The sequence below is a fragment of the Rhyacophila brunnea genome, unplaced genomic scaffold (assembly GCF_057557595.1).
Source record: "Rhyacophila brunnea isolate RB1 unplaced genomic scaffold, BYU_Rbru_1.0 scaffold_20, whole genome shotgun sequence".
NCBI lineage: Eukaryota > Metazoa > Arthropoda > Insecta > Trichoptera > Rhyacophilidae > Rhyacophila > Rhyacophila brunnea.
In genome coordinates, this window is record NW_028232860.1 from 26,479,506 (window position 1) to 26,507,234 (window position 27,729).

Genomic DNA, 27,729 nt, shown 5'->3' on the forward strand with positions numbered 1-27,729 from the left:
CTATAGCCAATAGTTCCAAACTCTCTTTTCTCAAGCTCAAGGCCAGAAACTATTTATTCAAATCAGTAATAATTAATAATCCTTTCAAGATACAGGTATTTTCATTTTGTTGATTGATTGCAGACTAGTATGTAAAAAAATTGAATCGTTCAAACATGACTGATTTTACATTTAGGTACCATTGAAATGATTCATAAAAAAGTTTGGAAGAATGTATAGCATTGCATGTTACCAACATAGTATTATTTACTTTATGTGACAACTATAGATATATTCACAGGATACAGGATACACAACTACTGCAAGAATCACCCTTTTATTTTTCCGACCATGTCCAATCCTATTATGATCATATGGGCCTCCACAGAGTAGAGGTTTGTATTAACAGATTTTGTTTTTTACGAGAACTGGATGTCAGTTACTTGCTCAACCTATTAGGTCCATACCCTGACTCACACACAAATTGAAAAATAATATGTGTACTTGCCAGACCCAGGATTCGAACCTGGGGATAGTACAACGCTTAAGCCATGCTGCCACCGTGGGTGTCACCCTTAGAATCACCCTTATTACAATGTAATTAGAGTTTAGTTTTAAGTACATAGAATATAATTATTTTCCTTTATACCCTGTTTACACATGCTTGGATTTACTACTGACAGTACATATTATCGCGGCCTCAACAAGAAAATGCATGTGTAAACACGTATTATTGTGCAAGTTAAAAAATTGCATGCATGGATCAAAAAAGTTCAGAAGCTTCTGAATTTTCACGCAACAAGTATTGGTACTTGCATGGTGGGTGCACAGTAGAATGATAGTGGTGAACCTGCCGGAAGAAATACGAACTAAACCGCACAGAACATTTTGACGTTTAACGATTATCTACGAACCTGTAATCTATTCGAACCTGTCTGAACCTATCAAATAGCATCATCCAATGACAACATTGCGTCTCGCTTACGCTTGAAAAATGAGATTGGAGAGACAGTCAGCACTTTTACGTGTAAACAGTTATTATCGTGATAGTTGAATTGCTACACTATTGGTGCCAGTAAATCCATGCACGTATCCAGGCGCTATTATTTTTAATTCTTTAATCCAACAAATAAAATTGAATAATTGAGGAAATACGGTATTTTATTTTTCAATCACTTCGTCCATATAATAATGTCAATTACATTATAGTACCATGGTACATTGTAGAACCAGTGATTTTTATTGGCACCAAATTAAAAATACTAGATAAGACATTCCAGTATATTCTATCATTTTTATCTCTATATAGGCCGGATCTATGCCAATCCATGTCATAATAAATTTTATTATCTCGTGTGAAAAAAACATGAAAGCATATTGTGTCTATCGTTTTGTATTATTATTGAATTTAGTTAGTAAGTTGTCTCTGATTTAGTGGGAATTGCTATAACCTATGATTTCATTTGCCATTTTGGTTATTAACAAATCATTGTTATAATATATAAATAATAGATATAAAAATACAAGAACTTACAGGAATATACCAAGTTAAAACAAGCCACATACTTCCCCGACACTTACCTACAGACAGAACATACGAAAACAAAATACACTACACACAACTTCCACATCCTGGTAACAGACATCTAGAAAATATAGAACACATAGGAACAGTTGACGAAGACACTAAAACAAAATACCACATCACAGGATTGGAGATCTACACAGATGGCAGTCTAATCGATAACAAAGTAGGGGCAGCTTTTGTAGCCTACGAAAATGGAACATTAATAACACCCCGAAAATTTAAGCTCGAAAGCTACTGCACTGTTTTCCAAGCAGAAATATTTGCTATCAGAGAATCTCTCGAGTGGACACTCAAAAGATTAAAGTTCCACAGACACGACTATGTAAACATATTCTCAGATAGCCAATCCAGTCTGGTAGCTCTCCAAAACCCATCATCGACACACCCACTTGTAAGAGACATTTTAACACTGTCAACACAGCTTCGAATGATAGGAACAAACCCCAGATTCTTCTGGATAAGAAGTCACACAGGGATAGCCGAAAACGAGGAAGCTGATAAATACGCTAAACAAGCCACAACAGACAAAAGACCTTTAACCTATACACACTTCCCTCTGAGTTACGCAAAACAAAAACTAAACGAAGATACCATAGAGCTATGGAACCACAGATACACAACATCCGCCACAGGATCAATAACGCAGAAATTTATTCCAAACATAAACTGTGCCATCACTCTTGCCAGGAACTTAAAAATATCACACGAACTCACACAGATACTAACAGGCCACGGATCGGTGCGAGCTTATCTAAAAAGATTTAAATTGAGGGATGACGACTGTTGTCCATGTGACGGCAACACATCTCAAACTGTGTGGCATGTCATCAACGACTGCCCTATACTAGAAAGGGAGCGATGGACTCTCAGGACTCGATGTAGACAACATAATCACGAAATTGACCTCCAAAAGCCTCACGAAGCACTAAGCAATAGAACAACACAAGAACACTACACAAAATATTTAATCCTGGCCATAAAGAAAATTAAAGATATAAATGGAGGCACCTAATTAGCCCCACATCAATGCAACTAACCCACCCAACCACCTTGTACGAAAAAGCAAGTGTATGGTTATTATAAAAAAAAAAAAACCTATTAGGTTCCACACTCTGACTCCAAACACACATTTGTGTATTTGCCAGACCCATGGTTTCGAATCTGGGAGTCACAACATTATAATATTGATACCAGATGAAAGTCTCCCACAGGAGACTACCTCAAAGGGCGGACCGAACCATCAACTTTCCCAGAACACCACAGCCTACGTCCACTCTTCGTGGTTCTCGGCCGAGCGGAACCCGCCTCGAAAACAAAAATCCAAATTCATCAGAATCCCGCCAAAACAAACGCGGCCTACCGATAGAGCCGCCACCGGTCAATTTGTCGGTAAAACAGGGAGGTTCGCGACCGAGAGCGGGATGACGCCGAATCTGACGGTTGAACACGCGCGAAAAGTTTCTTCTTCGATTGGCCGCCGAACAGCGAGCATCGTCTCTGCTCGCCTCGGACGCGAAGCCAAGAGATATCTCCCGCCAAAAAGGACCGCGTCGGCAGACTTCTCAAGCATCTCCAGGAACAAAGGACCACATCGGCAGCACGCCAAGCCGCAAGCCCCGACCCTATCTCCCATCGGACAGCGAGCATCGCCTCGGATGCGAAGCCCCAGCAGCCAAGCCCGCGACACCACGTCTGCAGCCCGCCAATTACCGACCGACCGCCATGACAATAACATGTAACGACTTAAAATAAACCAGCCACAACACAACATACCCCGTGCGTTTCTGTCTCCCACCCCCGCTTTGACCTTGACGTTATCACGGCCTGCTATCTCTGCTTCACACGCGGAAGGCCGGTGATAATATGCCAATGTGTTAGCCGCTCAGCCAACGTGGGGCCGTTTAGACATGTACATCAGTATTATATACAGGTATTACAGTGCTGAAAGACTTTCGAACGACAACAGCTGATAGGCAAACGCTGAAGGCAGCCAGGGAGAAGAGCTGCTCTAGTTATAAATACATATATTTAACAAATAATAATATAAATGGGCTGGATACATAATTCGAAGAAGGGACAATCGTTGGACAACTTTAGTCATCCAGTGGTACCCAAGAGGTACAAAATGTTAGACCTAGAAGTCGCTGGATCAATGAAATGATGAAGTTCTTTGGAAGTATGTGGCAACGCAACGCACAGAACCGAGAGAAGTGGAATCTCCCATTAGAGGCTGTCATCCACCAGGCTGATAATTATGATGAATATTTACGTTGTCATTTAATTTAACTACTTATTGTGTCTCTCCACCAAAAAATGTGTCTGATTATGTGATTAGGAAAGCAAGTAAAATTTGTTGACTATTCGGAAGTTAAAATTTAGTTGGTGTCGCATTAAATGTTTGTGTGCAAGGCGCTTTATGTGAATCAGAGCAATAACAAAATAACATATTATTGTGTGAAACCTTTTTTGTATGTAATTGTTTCTGTCGGGTAGCTTAGTGGCCAGCAAACGGAGACGGGCACACACACAGGCACACAGAAGGAAATGCAGTGCCGCCAACAATGCTGAGGCAGCGGCGAAGACTGCCAGAGGAGTGGATCTCATCTTCAGGCCCCATCCGTCTCCGCCAGCTGCTCGCGAACAGAGGGCTGCCAGGACACATACTCCTGGAAAGAGGATAAAAATGCATCTATCAATGGAATCAGGATAACTATATTATTAGTTTTGGGTTATTAGCGTCCACTCTTTCAGTATTTCGTCGCTTAAGAAACAACACCGCGGAAGTCAATTAATTAAAATTTTCAGGGGAAACAAAAAACGTCTCAAAAAATTGAAAATTGATATCTTTTAACTTATTTTTTTTTTGTGTTTAGTTAAAAAAATGTTTCTTTTAGCTAAACACAAAAAAAAATAAGTTAAAAGGTATCAATTTTCAATTTTTTGAGACGTTTTTTGTTTCCCCTGAAAATTTTTATTAATTGACTTCCGCGGTGTTGTTTCTTAAGCGACGATTTATATAAATTTAATAATAAATAGATCGTTAATCTTAAAAATGTAGGTACAGTCGAACTTGGTTATTACGAGGAAGATGGGACCGACTAAATTTGCTCATTATAAGCATTACTCGTTATATCGTTAAGAATATAACATTTTTCACGCAACGTTCTATTTAAGCATAGAACATAAAAAATCTGAAAACCATCGTAAAAATCCCCGAAACAAGCATGGCATTGGCAAAGAAGTTGTTTATTGTAATGAAGTGCTGAGCCGCCGGCGCTGGTAGGTACTTACTGACTTCACAAAGCTTGGATTTTTTATATGCATTTTCAACCATATGCGTGGATACTTTTTTAATGTTGTCGGCGAAAACACCAATTAGGTACTTAGACACTTAACTAGTGTCATAAACGTAATCTGATCCCGCTAGGTCTAGTTAGCTGCCCGGTCGAATTTTATTGCTTAGGGTCAAAAATGTTTTTTTAAACGATCGACACATTAACATTTTTGCTCGGTATACCCGAGAAGTAGCTCGTTATAAAAGTGAATAAATGTATGGAGAAAATCATAAACCAAAATGTCAACAAATGTTTCCTCATTACATCCGAGATCTCGCTATTTCTGTGATCGTAATAACCGAGTTCGACTGTATTACCATTTATTTCAATATGCAACAATCATCGTTGTACATATGTAATGCAATATATTGCATTTGACCAATGACCGATAACTAGCATTACCATCAAAGTTTACAGTTTTATGTCACGGCCTTGATTAGGTCAATACTTTGGGTCCAAATACACATTGTAAAAACAATATGAAATTTTTTGCCAGACCCGGGACCCAAAACATTATAAGCTGACACGCTACCACTTGGCCATTGCGGGGTAACATTTTACAACGTTTTTCTTAGCTCGTATTCTTATTTGTCCGGTGGTCGTTTTAGAAAATATCAGAACACGATGCCGATGCATTTTTTTAATACTTTTGGCCATCTTTAAGTAGAATTGATTTCATTTTCAGTTAATTCTGTTTTGTATGAAAAGTTATTTCAGAAAAAATCCGTAAAAAGAAAAACTATTATTGGTTGCTAACTTGGTCCTAGCAACTAAATTACAGTATAACCTCGTTTTTACGTGCCAGGAATTCACGTTTTCCCGGCAATTGCGTGTAATTTTTTCAGTCCCGATGTATTTCAGTACATTTAATACCCGCATTTACGTTTTTCTTTCCCGCGATTTACGTCGGAAATATTCAAAATATGCGAGTTACGCGCACTTCTGAAGAACTGTCTGATGAAGAAGAGGTTGATATTCCAACAAAAGAAGAAGCAATGAGGTTCACCGAGGGTTTAAAACCCACTTTACAAACTTTGCTGATATTCAAGATGACACTTTTAAATGTTTATTTAGTCTTGAAAGAGAATTACATAATAAAAAAACAAAAATGCAACAAACTAATATACATGATTTTTCCAATAAAAATTTAAATTGAATGTTGTTTTTTAATAAAACGTTATTTTTTTAGAAACATAAAATTTAAATGTTCTTTTTTTCAATACCCCCCTTTTACATTTTCCCTCCAATTAGGTATTTTTTCCAGTCCCTTAAAAAACGTAAAATAGGGGTTATACTGTATTAATAATATTAATATATACGTGCGTTACTATGGAAATCAATATGACATTTCAGTATTATTTCTATCAAGTACAAATTTTTTTGATTGTTAAAGCTAGTCAAATCAAGTTTATATGATTCAACAGAAAATTTAAAAACATTGTATATAAAAAGTTCTTTTTATCTTGTAATTATTTACACTCAGTTTACTGGGTATCAATACGCCTATTTCAGTTTTGATTTTTTCCCAAAAATTAAAAATAACAATGACATAATAAAATTGTCCAAGTCACATATTCACAATATTTTTAAAATTTATTGTATGTAGCATAATATTATTGAGAAAAGTTTGTAGAAGTACCGCAGCGCACACTGGGCCCACTACACCACTGACATTATATATTTGGCAGATGGAGCTTTATAGTATTACAATGCAGAAAATTTATATTACAGAGATCTGATACTTTAGTTACAGATAATTCAACTAAGAATATTTACCTGTCATTAACATTAGTATTGTGCGAGGCAAATGCGGGGGAGGAGGCGCTGGCCAGGCAAGCTCTGCATGAAGGAGAAGAAGCTGAGCAACCAATGCTGCTCCTCCTCCCAGTAGCAACAGCTCCAGCCACCCTCCTGTCATGTTGCCGCACCACTGCTCATGGAAATAAACATGATGTTTAGTAAGCAACACTAATTTCACATCCAGGCTTAAGCCGTGTTGACACGGTCCAAGTACCATCCAAGTTACAGCTTCATACTATTTATTTCTATCCAAGTGCACTCGTATGAGACATCTTCATACTAATTATTCCTATCCAAGCTACTTGGACCGCGTCCTAATCATCCAAGTTAACTTGGATAGGAATAAATAGTATGAAGCTGTCACTTGGATGAGACATCTTCATACTAATTATTCCTATCCAAGTCTACTTGGATCGTACTTGGACCGTGTCAACGCGGCTTTATAAGTGCATCTTGTGAAAAAATTATGTGAAAATTGTATCTTGTGAAACAATCCATTGTGTGTAAAATGTATTTTGTGAAAACAATGTTACACACTGACAAATTTTGATATTTAATACTATTATTATAATATCCTCTGATCGCCTACATTTTTAACCTTTTCTATGCCTCACGATATTACTATGGCAGTATCTGACAGGCGGGCAGATTTTAAACGACACACGTTGAATTTAGAGCGAAGCTCTTACTACAATCGCTGTAATACTGATAATTTATTGCTTAGTATTTCACAATTATTCAAACAGATGTCACTGTGTGTTTATTTTTTTAGATTATGCAAATCAATCGACAGTGGCTAGTAATTAGGGTTTAAAGTCGGATGAGATAACTCGCGAAATTTGTATGTGCAACCTGTCGATCACGGCCTCGATATAACTCGCTGAAGGCGTATAACCAATTAAGATTATATACTACCGGTGTTATTTTGATCTATGCTAATACTAAATAAATCCGATTAACTTGTTGACTGCGGAGCATTTAATTACCGCATTTAAATAACATGCTAATTATATCGAATGGCCAATTAATAAGTGTACAACAGGAGGTCAATTCACGACTGAAGCACAAGTGACCAGTTGCGCAAACTTTACACAACTTGCTTCAACTGTAGCATATTAAAAGTCAACCGCTGGGTGTCACTAGGCCAGGCTTTGGTAGTACACATGCTTTCACGGTAGGGGCGCTCGCAACTCTTCGTTTGACATAATAAACGTCAGATTTCGTATCGTACGTAATATTGGAGAAAGCTGTTGATCTATTGTTTTACATTTACCACTTATTACCACATATTACCGCTAAAATTATTATTTCGTGTTTCAATTCTCATTTAAGGATGTATTTATTGTGATTTTGTAATACAGAAACACACATGTTTGTTTGCAAAATACAACGGAAATTCCGTGTTGTAATCTTGTTGTAATATTGTTATATTGGAGACGTAACTAGCGTGTTTAAAGATTAATTGGTTACGTACTTCAACAATGAATGATTTAATCATGCAACGTTAACGGTAAGTACTGATTAAATAGGAAGTCATTACCAAAATGGATAAAAATGTTATTTAATTTGACAATAGTGCCGTTTGACATGTTTACTTTCTATCTTACTCTAACGCATGGACATGAGGTATAAGCATGTTGAATGCTTTCTCACTCGCACTTATATGCCGTTTATCCGTTTCACTCGAAGCTCTGTACACCCAATATCTCCTGTAAAACTAAAATTTTTACGAGCTTCAATTGAAGCGGTACGGTGACGAGTTTTGCACTGCTTCATTCAGGAATCGCCGTCCTGTTGTACTGTCCGCGTAGAAAGGATTAATATATTGTGTCCGACTTGTGTGTAGCTGTACTTAGATATTTATTTGATATGGGTGTTATGGCACCATATGAACCCGACTAGAATCAGTGCTTGGCAACATACATGGCTATCTGATGTTATTATTGCACAAAATAAAATTTAAATGTGAACGAATTACATTATAATACTTACATCAGAAGTAAGGCAATATAGCATGAGGCCAAGTGCCATGGAGGTGGTGAAACAGTAGTGAAGTTTCAGGTACATCAGGCAACACCGCCTCCGTAGCCAGCCAGGCAGGAGTAATAATCCTGAGAGAAGAACTCCAAGAGCTCCTCCTCCCAAGGCACCAGCAACTACTTCTTCACTTGGGGAGTTATCCGCGAAAGCATCCTGTAACAATTATTTATAATATTACCAATCATAGATTTACGGGGATAAACAACTCAATCCGTGTCAGCATATCGATCGGTGATATTATATAACTGACCGTAATTACAAATTCCCTAACATCCATTTTCCGTAGTGTCCAATTATGGCAAACTTAGTAAATAGCTTACTGCAATTATAATTTCCGCAATATCCGTTTTTCCACATAGTCAGCCATATCCAATGACGTAAACTCAATATAGAGTAGCTGACTCAATTATAATAATTATTTCCCATATATTCTTTTCATGATATTATTTTGATTGTGAGTACGTCAATAAACAGCAGAACATAATTCATTGGAAATGTGACTTGAATATAAGTTCCCGGTCTGATAGTATCTCAGTCATTGTATCCCTCCACACAACATCTCATTCTACCGAGACTCGGACCTCGGAACAGTATCATAAGTATTGTAACATACTTTTGTACCGACTGTTTACGCTGCAAATAAAACTCGCTCCTCCATCCATCGGAGCAACCACCAAATCTCAACTTCTTCCTCCACAACACCATGACTCCCACAGATTATTAAGCTAAGCAAATATGGAGCTTTCCATAGAATTTTTCACATCTTATAAAAGAAATAAATACAGCTAAAGATAATATGGCATTTTGAAAATCAACTCGTCAATTAAATTGTTATTAATTACTAATCCTTTAAAATTCAGACTTTGGTGGAGATCTAATTGATGCATAAGGAAAAATGTTAGGGATTTGATAACTAAGCTATGAATTTACTGGGTAAAAATTTGGTTACAACTTGCACGGAGCAGAGGTTTGAATCTCAGATAGAATTTTTGTTATTTTTTCAAAAAATATGAGTTGTACGGGTATAGGTAGATAGTGATTTTTAAAAATATTGTGTGTAAAAATATAATACCTATATCGATCAATAAATACACTGTTTTGAAGTTAATAATTTTAAAAGTAATAAGTTTTGAGCCACTGCTAAACTGTAATAAGTATTTTACTACAGTGCATATTATACGTAATTTCATTACAAGAATGACTGTATTTGTATGAATAACTGCATTATAAAATTGAATTTAGATATAGCAGTTTTAGCTCTGGATTGAGGATTGAATGGTGATAGAAGTTATACATAGAGGTTACTTAAAACTGCATTTTTTCGATATACTACAGTCTGGTTCCAGGCCGGTAATTTATTATTATAATACTAAATAATCAATACGATTGTTTAGTTTGAGAAGAGTGGCTTATATTATGTAATTACTAAACAAGTCTAAAGTGAAAAACTATTAAGCAGATTTTATGGAATTCAATAATTACCTGAGATGTATGTCTTGCCAGAAGTAGAGCATACATTCCTTGTTCATCACAAGAACATTCATAGATGTCTGATGCAAATTTGTAAATGTTGCATGCCCCAGATGACCAAATTCCATTTTCGTATCGGCCACAAATAATATTTCCTTCACCTGCAATAGAATAAATTGTAAATAATGTTTACTGGACTTATGAATAAAAATATAATAAAACAGAACACATAATAGTGCCACCTGTGAATGAAATAATAAAGCAGTGTACTCAATCCATTTTTAAAAATAACGTTAAAAATTTTAAAATTCACTTTGGATGACTGAGAGAACTGGTGAATGCTAGCTAATGGACAGCATATAAGGATATTATACCCTGTTTCCACGTGTATGGATTTACTGCTGACAGTACGTATTATCGCGGTCGTAACAAGAAAAAGTACGTGTAAACATGTATTATCCTGCAGTTGCAAGATTGCATGCATGAATCAAAAATGTTTGGAAGCTTCTGAATTTTCATGCGACAGTTGGGATTTTTTCGATCTGCGCCTGCACAGTAAAACGATAGTGGCGAACCTGTCGGCAAAAAAACGAATTACACCGTGGAGAGACTCATTTTTAGGTTAACCGATTTTTATGTCATCTCAAATAGTACCGTAAAATGACATCATCACGTCTCACTTTCTCTTGAAGAATAAGATTGGAGAGATAGTCAGCACTTTTATGTGTAAACAGTTATTGTCACGATAGTTTAAAATATAGTCTATTGCTGCCAGTAAATCCATGTACGTGTACAGGAGCTATATTACTCTGAAATCCCTCATTTCAGGTATGCTTGATGTATCAAAGGGACTGGAGTAGTATTTATAAATTGTTTATAATATAACAGATGTTAGCCTCCCGAATAAAATAAATTTAATAATATTCTTACTTTTTGGTCTGGGTATTGGCGGAGCATGGTACAGGACAACTCTGAATGAGAATTTTCCGGGTGGAAGTGACAATGTGACACCATCTTTGTTGATAACTCGCATCACGATGATTCTTGAAGCGACCCAAAACTCCATTCCGCCACCATCCCTAAAAATAAAACCATGACAAAAAATATTACATAATGTAAATATTGTTTTATGTATATCTCGAAATTCTGTTATATTGTTGATATAATATATAATTTAGTATAAGAAAACACTTACTTGACTTCAGCAGAATAGTAAAGGGACGTGAGATATTTGGTGAGATTTTTATAGTCAATGAAGACGATCAATGATTTATCCGGCAGAGTGATTGCTCCTGCCAAGGGTACCATGTAAACTTCCATGCTTTCCTTGTCCCATCTGTCATAACTGTAAAAAATAAAACATATTGGCATATAAGTTATTTTTTTGACCATGTCTGATCCTAATGCGATCATAATATGGGCCTCCACAGAGTGAAGGTTTTGTATTATCACAATTTATGGGGGATGGAGTTTAGGGATTGGGTTTATGAAATATATGAACTAAAAACAGAATAACTCAGTTTTAGTAGTAATAATAATATGTAACTATGTAATTGAAAAGACTATTCTTATAGTTTTATGGAAATTATTGTATTGTCCAGTGTCTATGTATTTTTTTATAACAAACATCACAAAGGTGAGATAAAATATTTCTTACCTTGCATTTTTGAAACTGAATTCATTGCGGTAGGCTTCTTCTTGAACGTTATGACTGATTTCTGAGGAGTAGACGGAGATTTCACTTAAACGAAGAGATGTTCCTCCCGCCAAAGCTGATCCCAAGACTATTGCCTGCTGGAGTTCTTGGACTCCCTATAAAAACAATTAAAAAGTAAGATAAAGTCAATGGTTTTAGGAGTGAGAGGAAGTGATGCAATAGGCTTGATGTATGTGCTAGTAGGAATGTTCAAGGTTAAATAACTGTTCTACTGTAACATGGTTTATAGCTGGCATCAGGAGTAATCCAATTTTTCAGATAGCAGATAGTGGTACAATCAGGCCCGCGTCGTAGTTCTCTCACACCACTGTTACTCTGGATGAAGCTCACATAAAGTACACCGGCTTTATCGAAATAGATACCTACCAATCTATATCGATGTTTATATCGACGCGTTCTTTGGCTATGAATATTGTTACCCTATATTACTTTGCTTATGATTTTATTGTTAGCTAAACTGTACCAGAATGTCGATAGGTGACACTGCCACCTAGTAAATTTTTCTAGTTAGCAAAAATTATTTGCACGATGAAAATGAAAGGGTCGGAATTGTTACATTGTTTTAGAATTTGTGTAACAGGTATGTTTCTGAGGTTTTTCAAAATAATGATTACAATGTAGTTATCGGAAATGAGTCACTTAAATTTCGACACAAGTCTTTACGTCAAATACCTCGTTCTTACTGATTAGTTCATTTGAGTCGCAAATAGCAAAAAATTCTCATAGAACGCATTCACGAAGAATGCTCGGACATGCGTCTATTTTCGAGTGTTCACTATGTACCGTCCGGCTCACTACTACTTTTACAGCGTTTACGAAGTACCATCTGACTTATTCCTGCCTTCACAGCGTTCACAAAGTACCCAATGACTTGCTCCTATTTTCAGAGTGCTTAAAAAAGACTTTGGCTCATGGAAACATAGTTTTTAACTATGAAATTTGAATCAGTCATGCCGCATGCGCTTAAAACCTGGTGTACGAATGTCTCACGGGCAGCCCCTGGCTCACAAGTTTCAAGTTAGTCGTACATGAACAATGCATGTCTAAATCTACTTTTCAGAATATGTGTATTATTCATTATTAGATGAAAATAAAATCTTCATTAAATTACAGAATAGTACTATTTTTACCTGTTGTTCAAGTGCAGAGTTTTCAGATTTGAGTAGAGCATTGACGATGTGGAAGAAGGGCACGACAGCCGCATCCTTCTCCGACTGATTATTGATGTACCTCAAGTAGTCTAGAACTTCACGGCTCAAGCGTAGCACCTTGCCTCCCTCCCCCGGGTACAGCCAGGGCCGTTTAGACACCCACGCCAGGTAGCGCTGCATAACTTCAACGCCGGATGTGTTGCCGTAGCCGAAGGTTATGCGTTGGAACTAAAATGCGAGAGAAATCCTTAAATGGTCTAACAAGGGTTCAACAAAATATTGCGCACTGAGTAAATGCACATATTATAATATTTATATAATAATTTATAAAACATCATGCATAAAATACGATAATTAATTTCCTCACAATTAGATAGGACATAATATAGGTTAGCGATCAGAAGAGCATATGGGCACGAATCCCTAGAGTGCGGGTTCGAATCATGAGTCAATTTTTAAAAAGGATTTTTCTAATGGTTTCATATTATTTATCACATGTGTTTTCAAAATAATATGTATGTTTAATAAAGAATGTTACATTTTTAAATCTTGTGAACTATTTGTTGAATAAAAAAAATAGTTTATAAAATATATTTGTAATTCTAAAATATAATATATTTGACCCAGGCACTATAGATTCTGAAAGATATTAAATTCTGCACCTCATCATTTAAGGGAAATATATTTATCCAAATTAAATTATCTAATTGGAGACTATAATGGGATGCATTTGGAATCAAGTAAGATGTGTTGGCTGTGCTAACAATTATTGTAGATAATCGCCATGTTTATGGAACTGCTCCGAGTGATAGTCGTTTTATTTTAGAGCAATAAAAGTAATGGAAAAGTGTTACCGTATTAACGGTTTCGAATAGCCCTGTTGGTCAAGTATCTCAAGGATCAGATTGAGTTCAAAACTCTATGCCAATTTACCGTATCGAAAATCAGGAAAAAAGCTTGTCAAAGTGTCGTATAATTTTTAATGATTCATATATTATGTAGATATAATAAAAACCTACATTTAAATATGAATTTTATAATAAATAATTTGAATAATATTATACTCGTATTATAATAACTAGTAAAAAAATCTATACGAACTTCGTTGTGTATGTCTGTAAGTCCATCTGATAGGCAGTTGCTGAAATCCGGAATATTCCATTCAGATTCCGATGGAGCATTTCTCATCTCGCAGATTCTGGAAATAGAATAATTATTTTTAAATAAAAGTATTTACAATAAAAAATATTCAAAAACGATGAAGAAATTACTTTAGAATAGATTAAAGGCCTGGTCAAACTTTTTGGATGAAGGGCCACATTAGGAATATAAAAATGAACAGCAGGCCACAAGTAAAATACTATTTGTATACATACATTATTTATAATTATTATAATCATGAAAAAGGAATTTAAACATTAATACTTAAATGATTCTCTGACAGTCAACAATTTAATGAGAAGAATGAAACTGTTTTACATTTTTCAACATTTTTTTAAATTTCAGCCCATCTATTCTATACACAAGGCTGCTATCGGCGGCTATCGAGGGTAGTTTATCATATTTATGTATTGAGGTATTATAAATTATTACAACACGTTAGGGGTCTAAACTGTCAAAACTGTATATCTCGCTCTAAAAGTTAACACACTGAAGAGGGATGCTGTTAAAACATAGCACTTCCGTAGCATAGTTTTCGTTTAGATTACATTAACATTACATTAATTTACATTTACATTAAGAATACATATTACAGATGGTATTGTTAAGTTTTTTTTTTAAATTTATTCTGCCCTGCCTAACCAAACCATAATCGATAAAAAATATTCTTCTAAAAAATCTAAAATATGTATGGTTTAATGGCATACTTTTAGATATTTTATAGATCGAATATTTGTTTACTATTTACTATGGCTTGGATTAGTCAGTGTTTAATTGAATTAAAAAAAAAAAAACTAATAAACACTATTTAAACATTGTAGTCTTTGTTCAATGAACACAGATACGTTTGACTGACAATGCTTACCGTACCTACACTATTTATCCTACCTCCGCCCTTCGCCTCTGAGTTATCGTATATATGGCAGACAGACTAATGTATTTTGTAAATCTTTTTACTGTCATATACCTAACGGCTCGTCTTACGTGAGCGACGTCGGCGAAGCGATGAGCGGCGTGCGCAACTCAAACGTATAACCGTATAAACGTACAACCAAAAAAAGACTGTTTTCTGGTATTATTTTATTTAGACATCGTCATTCACTATTGAGAATTCTCACTCTATTAAAAAGAAAATCGTACGATCATGTTATTAAACGCAGATAAAAATTGACAACACCGAAAGGAATAAAATGGGTAATCTTTACCTGGTAACATGTCCAGAGAACCCTTGGGGACACTCCATAAGGTGATCGGCAGGGGCCGCGGGTGGCCAGCGGACCCCCCAAGCGAGCCCCCCGGGACAGAGCCCCCCAAGAGAGCCGTCGCTTCCTCCGACCGCCCTCACGTACACCGAACTTGCACGAGCAGACACGGCACTGCTAACGTGGCAACTGTACTCAGCGGATTTCTGAAATTGTCACATTTATTTGTCCATCAATATAATACTATTTATGATGTGTCAATTTTTATTCTAGCAAAGCGACCGTGTGTGTCCGCAGCTTTATAATTTAAGCTAGTTTTTGTCATTTCGTATTGCAGTTTGTTGACACCATCAGCGGAGACTGTTTGTTGAACAGAGATAAATTACTACAAAACGAAAGAAATAATATCAATACATACTTACAATACAATCTTATTCATTCATCTTCACGAAACAATGCAAATGGTTTTCATATAATTTATTGATTTGTCCGATAATACTGTCGGACCATTATATTCATAATATTTATAGATGTCGCTAGTTTCTCATGCTGTAATTTCAATACTCACTCGCTCGAATATCAACTTACTCTCTCTCTCACAATTCTCGTGACTAAATTATTAAAAAAAAGATGCAGAGTGAATATTCACTAATTATTCAATTTTTTGGGGAGAAAACTGCGTAAACGGACAACGTGTTATACCATCAGTCTTGAGAAATAAATAAGCCAACGTCAAATTCTCGAGAATCAAAATATTCTATATTTGAAAAAGTCTCTATCCTCGAGATTTGAAAAAAAACGAGTGTCTATGTTATCAGTGTTTCCCAAAGTGTGATACGCGTACACCCTGGGGTACGGGAAGGGTATGGTGAGGGTACGCGCTGCACCGGGCATGTTGTGGGTGGAAGAAGAGCAATTATTGTTGGAATTAGTTTTAGACGGATTCTTGAAAAATAAATATAAGGTGTGTACTCATTATTCTGGTTGCTAATACAACATTTGTGTATCCAGTTATAACAGAGAAAGTCCTGAAACACATCTTGCCCTTTTCCAACTTCATATCTATGTGAAGTTGCTTTTTCAGCATTTAACAGGCTTTTAGATGTGGAACCGCATCTCAGATTAAAATTAACAACCAAGGAACCAAATCATGATGATCTGTCTCAACGTAAACAATTTCATCCTTCTCATTGATTATAATGAATGTTTATATCGGTACTAAAAAGGAAAAAAAATATATTTTGATTGTTATTAAAGTATATGCATTTTTTTGTCGAGGGGTACTCAGTGATACGAAAATTTTAGGAGGGGTACACAGTGGTCGAAAGTTTGGAAAGACTACATCAACCACGGTTGTGATGATTATAATTTAAATATATATGACTTAAAATTGATATTAGATGACGAGAGAACTCACGTATTCAATAAAAGCAATGTATGTACCTACACGTCATATAAACACAACTCTACGCATCTACGGACTATCTATGTCAGGCGTAGGCGCTTCTACAGAGGCTCTACGAATAATGGAAGTGTGATAATACGACATATTTTATATAATTTTAGAGTACGGTATTTTTACCTGAATATTATAAAGGTGTAGAATACTGCCTGCGGGTGCTAGATCTTCCCAGACTTCGGCTCCGGGTGTCAGTGGAAAAAGCGCCCGGTTTCTAGTCCAACTGTAACCTAGCTTCCCATGCAGGCCTCCACTGTTTGTTGACAGGCAAGTGAGAGATACATTTTCACCCTGGAATCATAAATACACAAGTATCTAGTATTAATCATCATCATCATTTGGGGTCGATCTACTGCAAGATGAAGGCCTCCCAGGCTCCCATAGCTCCTGCCTCTAGTTCTCTAGTTAATCATTGCCACGTACATCCACCGAATTTAATGAGCGGGTTTAAAAGCTTCCCTGTAGTTGTTTACTTCGCATTGAATAATACTGTGTGACTGCATTTTTCCAGGGATTGCCCACTCGACGAGCGCCATTTCATCAGCTTGACGACCTCTCTCACATCGCGTACTCTTGTCTGCCTCCTTATCCATATAGAGCAGTGTGAATTTTGTCATCGTGATTATGGATAAGTGACATTGTAGATAGAGGAAACTGTGGGTGTGGGTTCGGTCTCACGTTTAAAAATAATGCATGCTATATTTTCAATGTGTGTTTGATTCAGCGCATTGATTCAAAGGGTTAGGCGAATGGCTAACAACTCATCAATACAATCTTAAATATTATCTGGATGCTCATAATATTATATTTAGAAGCGGAAATAGTAATAAAAAAAACATACGCAAAACACAAGCTAATGCGCGTCTTAGCATGTAAAAAACGTCTACATCAAGGCCTGAACAAAAGCGAACCATACATGCGAGTGAGTAAGCATTCGGCACGCTTAGATCTCCGCACTATGTGTTAGAGTGAGATAGAATTTCTACGGCTGAATTAAATATTTTTTGTAAACGTCGCCGGTAAATATGGATTTGACTGATTGCATTTATTTAAAAACTGCGAGCATGTGCTGCTGAAATTTATTATTTTTGTATTAAATATAAAGTAAGTGGTAATTATTTGGTAGCTATTTTAGTAGAACATGGTTAACTATGTTGTGTTTAAATTTGGTAGCCGTACTGAGAAGCAACACGATGATATAACGTATAACGTTTCATAGTTAAGTTGATAATAATGACATTGAGGTTATACTGTGCGTTATACGCAAGAAACACGGCTTCATTTTACCGAACAAAAGGCGCTCTCTATATATCATAACTCTCAGGTCTACAGTCTTTTCTGTCGGATACGAGCTTCTTACTTCCTATTTAACGAAAATGAAGTGTCTTTTTTATGTCGTCCAAATACCTAAGTTAATTTATAAGAACTATCATCCCTCTTCTTTTTTTTTTCCTAGATGCCTTTATGGATACCTCGCATTTACTATCAAGGTTTTTTAACATCCCTCTTCTTGTATATTAACATAATGTTATATTATTATAATATAAATAAATCAAAAATGTAGATAGATAATTGCTAAAAATCGTAACAAAGAAAACTTTTGTTAAATACATTGTATTTACATAAAAACTCTCGTTTGTTAAAGAATAGTTTGAAACGAAAATGTGGGAAGGTACCTTTATCAAATTCAGGCAGGGTAGTGCTCACATGAATTTTCTAGTGGTTGCTGGAGTTCTTTATAAGTTTGCAAAAAGTTGTGAGAGTATTTTTTAAATAAACATTTTTTTATTTAATGCACACAACACAAGATTATTAAGAATGTATTTTGGCATTTATTGTTAAATATAAACAATTTATTTTCTTAATACGTTGATTCAAAAGTCACGAAAGATTTTAGATAATAAAACCTCGAACACACAATAAGTACATTTCAGTGTGCTTAGTAAAATTTAAAGGTTTTGGATTAATAATGCCATTTAATGTAGAAACGTCTTATTTTTATAATTCAAAAAAAAAATAATCAAAAATCTCTTTAACGGGTCAAAAAATCGGACAACTCTTAATTGTTAAACTGTAAAATTTCATTATGCATTGCTAAGTTCATTTAAACTAAATAAAAAATAAGCACATTTACTTCAAAAATTAAGGCTTTAACATTGAAATGAGAATTTGTGCAAAATTTTCAAGCGCCATTATCTTAGAACAAGGTGTTTTGAGTTGTATACCAATAAAATTATTAGGGTATCGATTTATTATCTACATTATTATTATACAGATTGATTAATTGGAAAAGTTTTTTAATTATTGTAATCAGATGAATACAAATTCGAATTACAATAGTACAAATATTTTTCTAATACTTATGTATAGGTATTTATAGTTTCTAAATTATGTAAGTATACTAAATTATCCAAATGATGCTAATATATTAACTTAGAAACTGAGCATTCTCTAAAGTGGTCAAACATATTTAAATGTTGAGCTTGTTCCATGTAAAATATTAAGACAAAAATATTGGGAACCAACTTTGTAGCACATCTAACCGCGACATACCTTTAAGTCGATCTCGAAAGTATTATTTAATTATTTTTAATTTATATTTTCATAAGCCGTCATCGGTATCAATAATTATCGTTACTCGGTGAGAAACACTGACCTCGAAAATAATATTGGTTATTACATGAATCCAGTTACTACTTACAAATGAGAACTTTACCTCAATTAATCTTTATTATGTTTAATATGCATTTCTCGGCGGCTCTCGTGGGGCAGTGGGTAAGGCGCTGGCCTTCCACTCGAGAGTTATGGGTTCGATTCCCGGTCATGACAAAAACATTTATGTGTTTTTCTCAAAGCCTGGGTGTTTGTGATTGTTCAAAATTACTAACAACCACCTTGTACGAAAAAGCAAGGATATGGTTATTAATAATTATAAAAAACAAAAAAAAAATATGCATTTCTCACACAGTCAGCCAATACTCATCATCCTTCAATATCATCCACCAATGCGCACATTCACTCCAAAAGACTAACACCAATGAACGAGAATATCACAAGATCTGATGCAAAATTAAAATAGATCTTACCTTGTGGGCAGTAACGCTCATGGGCGCCATTTTAACTTCTGGGGCAAGCACGTGAAGCCTTAAAGATCTGCACTGCTGCCTCCCGCCTACAGCTACCTGGCACCTAAAGAGTCCAGCGTCTGGTCTTGAAGCTCTCGCAACTCCTAGAAGAGCTGTCCAGCGACCACCGCCGTCACCTTCGAGGCCTACTAGTCTCATCCAAGTATTTCTGAAACGAAAGTGATTTATTTAATTAATAGTGGTGGTTCTAAATTTACTTATTTAGTGAAACGCTATTCACGCCATAGATGCAAACAAAATTATATATTTTTCTGAATTAGTAGGTAATACAATTATTATTGTACGTATCTAAGTATAATTAAAATAAGATTTTTCTATCTGTGTTTCAAACTGTATACAAAAAACTTCACAAAAGAAAGTCCCCTTAAAAATATAAATATTTTTCACACATTATTGAAATATTTTTCGTTTAATGTTTAGTTTTCAATGATTCGCGGTTCATATTTGGAGACTTAATATTAAAAAATGATTCAGGAAAACTATTACCAGGCGAATTATTATATTCGATGTTATATAATTCATTGGAAAACATAGTTGTTTGCATTCGTATTATGTTGACCCAAAGATGGCTAAGTTAGCCGTCATAATTTATTTTGTTGAATTTAATATATCAGGTGATGAGATTCATTAATTTAAAAGTAATTTGTCAAATAATATTTCTTTTTTATTCACATATATATAGATTAATAATGATAATATTCAAATTGTCACGTAATCCATAAAGACATTGAGAGTACAATCCAATGTCGTCAGACGAAGGCACTTCAATAAATTTTAGATAAATTCAAAATATTTCGTTTGCTAAGGCATTGTCGACTCGAATTTACAGTTGAATCCACTAAATCAAATCAACTTGTTGATCAATTTTTTTGAAGTGTGGTTCCTTCTTAATAATTTAGATGACATTCACGAGTGTCATAGGCCCATTATAGTCGTAGGCCGTGACACAAAACTAGTGCTAGTTATTGCTCATACTTAGAATGAAATACGATTTAATGTAAACGTTTGTAGAAAATGGTCATTGTTGCCAGTGACGAGTGACGTCCCTAGACAAAATGCCGCCCCATTTTATTATACAGTATTTTTATCATCCTTTCATGACTCCAAAATCTAAGAAATGTGTTATATGGATACATTACTAACAAAATATATAGGTACTTACCACTAAAACATACAAACTTATTTTTTTAATATTTTTCTCCCAAAAGTGGGGATTTATATGTCTTATTCTAATAGGATATGGTCTCCACAGAGTGGAGGTTTGTATTAATTTTATTTTTATGAGAAATGGATGTCTGCTACTTGCTCAACCTATTAGGTCCATACCCTGACAGAAAAACAATATGTGTATTCGTCAGATCCAGGATTTGAACCTGAGACCCACGACGCTATAGCATTATTAAATCGATAATAAACATAATGACAGACTAAAATTGTGAATCAGGAGCGGTACGTGGAATGCTCTGTAAGAGGAGGATGCATCTTTAGTTTTGACGGCCAACTCAACTTCCGTGCGCACTAGTTAATAAATCATCTTGTAATTATTCGCGAATCTGCCCATGTCCTATTAAACCTTTTATATTAATTAATAGGTACATTTTATTTCCAAGCTAAGCTGATTTTTTTTTAATGAAAAGACTTTTTCGTTGTTTTTAAGTTTAGTAGTTATTAAGTTAATGATTTTCCTCGATTTGCCGCCCTTCGAGTAACTGCCGCCCCCAATCGACGCTCAATCTACCTACCCCCATGGTACGTCATTGATCGTTGCACATTGAAATAAATGATAATAATTAGCACGAAATATGCATCGAAAATGTTCATTTATTGCAAACATGTTAGCGTATTAAATTCGAATGTAATCAATAATTATTTAAACAGCCACCATGATTCGCAAATCGGTGCCAGGGCCTGAATATAGTTGGTTTTGCGCCGTCCCCGGTATAGGTTATTTGTTATATGGGTGTATTTTCTTATAACTAAAATACAACTTATTCTCTATTTTATCAAATTCTTAATAATAATAATTATTGTCATCTACTTAAATTGGAATATTTTTTTAAAGTTGTTATGTTGCACAGTTTTGATGTACTTAATGCTATTTCGTAAAAAAAACCCATATATTTCTTCGGATTTTGGCATTCACGTATGCTTTGCAGAAAATGGGATATATAATAATATTGTTAAATATGACACACGGGATGAATAGTCTTTAAATGTCCGGCCGAGTCTGGACAGGGCTACCAACTTCAGGCCTTGTAAGTTAAGGCCGTTTGTCTTGTAAGAAATCTTTTGACTATGCTCACATAAATCACAATGTTGCCATGTTATTGACTTTGCATTTGACATTATAATCAATAGATACTCCAGTAGGTACTAATAATCTCATCAAAATGAATTATTCAGTAAGTAACTAAGTAGGTACCTATTTAGTTTGATTAGGAACTATTTAATAACTTAAGAGGCTAAGTGCTTTACTCAGGTTGGGATAGGAAATAATTAACATTTTTATATAATTTTATTAGAGCTAGAGTGTCATAATCATCTAAAAATGAAATATACGTTATTTGTCTCACTGTTCGTGAAATCTGTAACTATAGTATTTTATTCTACTTCATGTATTATATTATCAATAGCCGGGATCGATTCCATGCTGATTGAAAGTTTCTCATAGCTCCTTCCATTATTCTAGGTCCCTAGTTTTTCGTTGCCACGTACAACTGCCTGACTTACGTCAAATGACACTGGATACGGCGTCGAAGATCTGGCAGCGAAAATGGGGAAAAAATGGGAAAATGGGAACCATGGACAGGTACACATATTTGTTCTGTTCAAATATTCAATGGCGATTGAAGATAACTGGTTTTACTCCTGATCACTAAAACAGTCGATTCTTGACTGACCACGGTGGACTGGCCGCCAAGCTCTACGTGCTTGGACTTGTTACCCGGTCAACATGTCCATGTGGCGGAGAACTACAGGATTAGCGATTCCAATCCCGAGCTATTTTCGATACCTATTAATCCCGGGATTGATAAACATAATCCCGGGATTTCGGGATTGATTTTTTTTATCAATTTTTATGGAAAATAAAATAAAAGCGAAAATATAACAGAAAAAATACTTTCAATAAAAAATAAGTATAGTAGAAATAAACTTAGTTTGAATGAAGTTTGATTTATACCCATGTGTAGGTTGCCGATTCATTTTATTTTTTCACATAAATTATTAAAAATTGAAAGATTGGAAAAAAAACAATGCTTCGCACTATTAACAAAGTATTCCACCATGATATCCATACGTTTTACGGCAGTTTCAGATTTGGCTGACTAATTAGATTTATGAAGCGGAAAGGCCATAAGTACGCCATGATTATTTGCTATACTATTTTAAATCTCGCTAATCCATTCATTAAGTTTTTACTATCAGAAACAGCAATCTCCTATTACATTCACATTATTATTTATATTACAATATTATTTACTCCGTTAAACTTGTGTATATCCAAGATTGATAGTATACATTATTAACAATAAATGTCTTAAATAGTATAAATTATAGATTTATTTTTGACCGATTTTATCAATGTTATTTGTAAATATAAAATTTTATATTAACAATGGAAAAAAATGCCAATCCCGGGACCAGTCCCGGGATTTCGGGATTACAATTTGATAATAAAATTCAGAATTTTGGCTCGGGATTGGATTCCCTAGTAATATTATATTATCTTCTTATTTCCCGTAAATATATCTGACAAGCGTGGTTACTCCACAGCCTACCTCTTTCCAAAGGTCGCCCTTCGCCACTGATATTAATACCATAATACTTATTTTTATATAAACTTGTGACAATTGAACACTGTGCTAATGATGTCGACGACAAAAAAATATATCGGGAGTAATTCATGCCGAAACGCGATACTAATCTTCCAATTAAAAGAATTCGTTTAATGATACATTTCTTTGCTCCTTTTTTATGACTGAGTTATTTCTTTGTGGGTACAAATGAGAGGCATTTTTTATAATAAAAAATGTCCATTAATCTTGTTACGCTGCAATTCATTCTGGATGCTTTATCGTGTTTCTTTTGTTGTTTTATTTCGAATTCAAAGAAAGTTATATATTATGTATTATATTAGTCAGCATTTTTTTTTCCTTTTTGCTTACGATCTTTTTACACGGGCTATTAATTTTATGTTTCATTTTAAGATCTTCGGCTACTTGAGTTATATTAGGTAATGTCAAATATAAAAATCTGAAGAAATTTTCCCACCGTACGTTACATGATGCTTCTGTTTTCAAAAATCGATAACTCCACATGTGTTCAAAATATTATATATATACCTTTATATTTTTTACGTGTAATCTTACAGCATAATAATATATTATTATAATGATCAATCATGATCCAATTTGATTTTGAGATAAGTAGTACGACTACTTTACGTACAATTTAAATGGCTCACAATTCGACCACCCGTTGCGGAATCTATGTCAATGGGTCTATTTGTCTATTATATACACAATGAGGCTATCGGTATTATAATTGTTACGATAAGTTAGCCATCTAAACTGTCTATCTCTCTCTAAAAGTTAACACAGCCAAGCGATGGACTGTTGAAATATAGCACTTTTTAACAGTTTAGAGTCGATTCTCAACCGAGAGGATATTATAATAATAATTATATTGTCGCCAAGTACTTAAGTGGACTTTGACTGAGTTTAGAGATACTTTCTAATAAAAGTGCCCCTGGGAGAGATGAGCATAGTTAAATAACAAAAACAAATGATTATAATTAATAAATATATAGTACAAAAATATAAATCTTAAACTATACGGATATACCTACTATATGAAGATATCTTCACGCCCGCAATATTTTTATTGCAACAAAATTGGCCTATGTGGAGACCAGGTCGGATGGCCCGATGGGCCCAACAGCTGGTTGGACCGACTCAAGCATCTCTTCCCTCGCGGAGCACTTTCTCGGATATTCCTAGAGGATGTGATTTGCATCCTGTATAGGGAATCCAATCCCGAGCCAAAATTCTGATCCCGGGATTTCGGGATTACAATTTGACAATCCCGGGATCCCGGGACTGGTCCCGGGATTGGCATTTTTCCATTGTTTATATAAAATTTTTATATTTACAAATAACATTGATAAAATCGGTCAAAAATAAATCTAGTATAATTTATACTATTTAAGATTGTTAATATTGTATAGGTACGTTCAATCTTTGAAATACATAAGTTTAATGGAGTAAATAATATTGTAATATAAATAATAATGTGAATTTAATATGAGATTGCTGTTTCTGATAGTAAAGACTTAATGAATGGGTTAGCGAGATTTAAAATAGTAAAGCAAATCATGGTGTACTTACGGCCTTTCCGCTTCATAAATCAAATTAGTCAGCCAAATATGAAACTGCCGTAAAACGTATGAGATCATGGTGGAATTACTTTGTTAATAGTACGAAGCATTGTTGTTTTCCAATCTTTCTCATTTTTATTAATTTATGTGAAAAAATATAATGAATCGGCAACTTACACATGGGTGTCAAACTTCATTCAAACTCAGTTTATTTATAATGTAGTTATTTGTTATTAACAGTATTTTTTCTGTTATATTTTCATTTTTATTTTATTTTCCATAAAAATTGATAAAAAAATAAATCCCGAAAGTTTCGGGATTATGTTTATCAATTCCAGGATTCATAGGTATCGAAAATAGTTCGGGATCCCGGGATTGGAATCCCTAAATATTACTAATGATGAGAGTCGTATAGTTCCTATATACGATAAGTGCACTTTTGGTCAAAATTGAGATAATGATGACATTTTTTTCTACCGCCAGAGCTCCACAATTTGGTTCAGTTGATTGGTTCCTAAAAGCTATAAATTCAAATGAAAAGAGAGTTTCAAAATCACGATGAATTCCTATCGGCGATAAATCCACGGTGCGGTTGGTTCCAAAGGCCGATAAATCCATCCTTGTAGACAGCCAATTAGCATCGAGCATTTACTAAAATCAACATGGCCGTTGTAGCAGTTCGCGTTATCAAAAGTGTCTCAAGTTTTTAGTAGAAATACAACGAAATAACGAAATGTTGAAATAATAATTGTTTTTTATTTACCCTATACTTGTCAACCACTTATCGTTAAGTCACACATACTGGGTTCTTAAATACGATACTTTTGACAGTTAGTTCCAAATGCCGATAAGTCCATCACTGTTTTGTCAATTTCTCCTTTACTGCTACGAAAATGATTATTTTATTGTGAATATTTGTATAAAAACAACACACCACCATAATATGAATTCAATCATAGGTTTTCATAAGAAGAAGTAGTTTTAAATTAAAATATTTAGTTTGCCAACATTTTATCAAAGTGGACTTATCGTATATAGGAACTATACGACTCATGAATAGGTACACTAAATCGATGAAATTTCAAAAGCACAATTAGTTTGATATAATTAGTTTATAAATAAGCTATTAGTTTGAATTATGTATTTTCCTAAACATCTTCAAAAATATCCGTTGTTGTGTATAATATGTTCCATAACAATTTATATATTTAACCCGTAAAACTAGACATTTAAAAATACTTCTATATTTAAAACAGAATTTGGTATAAATAACTGATAAATAAAAATCGCGAGATAAATTATTTTATACTTTTAACAACAATCAATATTTATATGTGATTGAATCCCATAGAAATTATTTTTTAAATTATCTTATTAATAATTATTTTGAATAAATGTGCCATAGCGGATGTAAGCGCTGACTAAACAACCTATGATTTCGGAATAAAAAGCCAGACGGTGATCGACGCCACAAGACATAGGCACTAGTTATGGTTATATGGTTATAAACTAAATAAAATAAAACTTCTAAATCCTGACGATAGATGACTCTCAATTCGCTTGGATTTTTCAGTGTATTTATTTATTTTAAATTAAATTATTTAACTTGACGATCTATTTTCCTTAGAAGGAAGACTTTAAATAATCGCCTACTATGAAAAAGCATAATTATACGGATTCTTCTGAAATAATTTTCCATACAAAACAGAATTAACTGACAATGAATTCAATTCTGCTTATAGATGGCTAAAAGTATTAAGAGAATGCATTGGTATCGTGTTCTGAAAGTTTCAAATGTCTAGCTAGTAGGGAAGTTAGTTAAAAATCGATTGCAAGATTTGTACTAGACAAACAAGAATACGAGCTAATAAAAACGTTGTAAAAATACTATAATTTCATTATAGTACGGTTGGCAACACTGCTGCCAACCAAAACCACTTACATCAAATCAAAAACAAAAACAACCAACTCTCGAATACTGAACATACGAATAAAGCAAATCCGCTAGTTTATTTGCGGCATTTTTCGATCTTCTCCTTGCGGGAAGTTCCGTGTTAAAGATTCTCGGGGTATAATATCACGTGCGAGGCTTTAATCTACCACGTGCCCGCGCGAAGCAGTCGGCTAGAATGACTTCCGGGGGCGTGCCTACCATTTCGCCTTCCTGTTACAACCGACATCCTTTCTTCGCAGCGTATACGACTTACAACATCCTGACCGAAAACTTGGTTCCGATTTACGATAGGTACCCATTGTGGTCAAAGTGATGTGCGGCGATACATTATTAATTCGATGGGATAATTG

General features: G+C 34.7%; 1 protein-coding gene across 1 annotated transcript in view; it reads right to left on the minus strand.

Moving 5' to 3' along the window:
* Window positions 1-6,664: 6,664 nt before the first annotated feature.
* The window catches only part of LOC147071475 (uncharacterized), a 137,193-nt gene continuing 116,128 nt past the window's right edge, over window positions 6,665-27,729 (minus strand). The window contains exons 8-18 of the mRNA XM_085948591.1: window positions 19,989-20,196; window positions 17,026-17,193; window positions 15,447-15,649; window positions 14,182-14,278; window positions 13,060-13,308; window positions 11,870-12,024; window positions 11,408-11,557; window positions 11,143-11,291; window positions 10,225-10,373; window positions 8,695-8,895; window positions 6,665-6,832 (exon numbers count right to left, since the gene is read on the minus strand). Of these exons, the coding sequence (XP_085804717.1) occupies window positions 6,665-6,832; window positions 8,695-8,895; window positions 10,225-10,373; window positions 11,143-11,291; window positions 11,408-11,557; window positions 11,870-12,024; window positions 13,060-13,308; window positions 14,182-14,278; window positions 15,447-15,649; window positions 17,026-17,193; window positions 19,989-20,196 (1,897 nt within the window). The remainder of the gene's footprint in view (window positions 6,833-8,694; window positions 8,896-10,224; window positions 10,374-11,142; window positions 11,292-11,407; window positions 11,558-11,869; window positions 12,025-13,059; window positions 13,309-14,181; window positions 14,279-15,446; window positions 15,650-17,025; window positions 17,194-19,988; window positions 20,197-27,729) is intronic.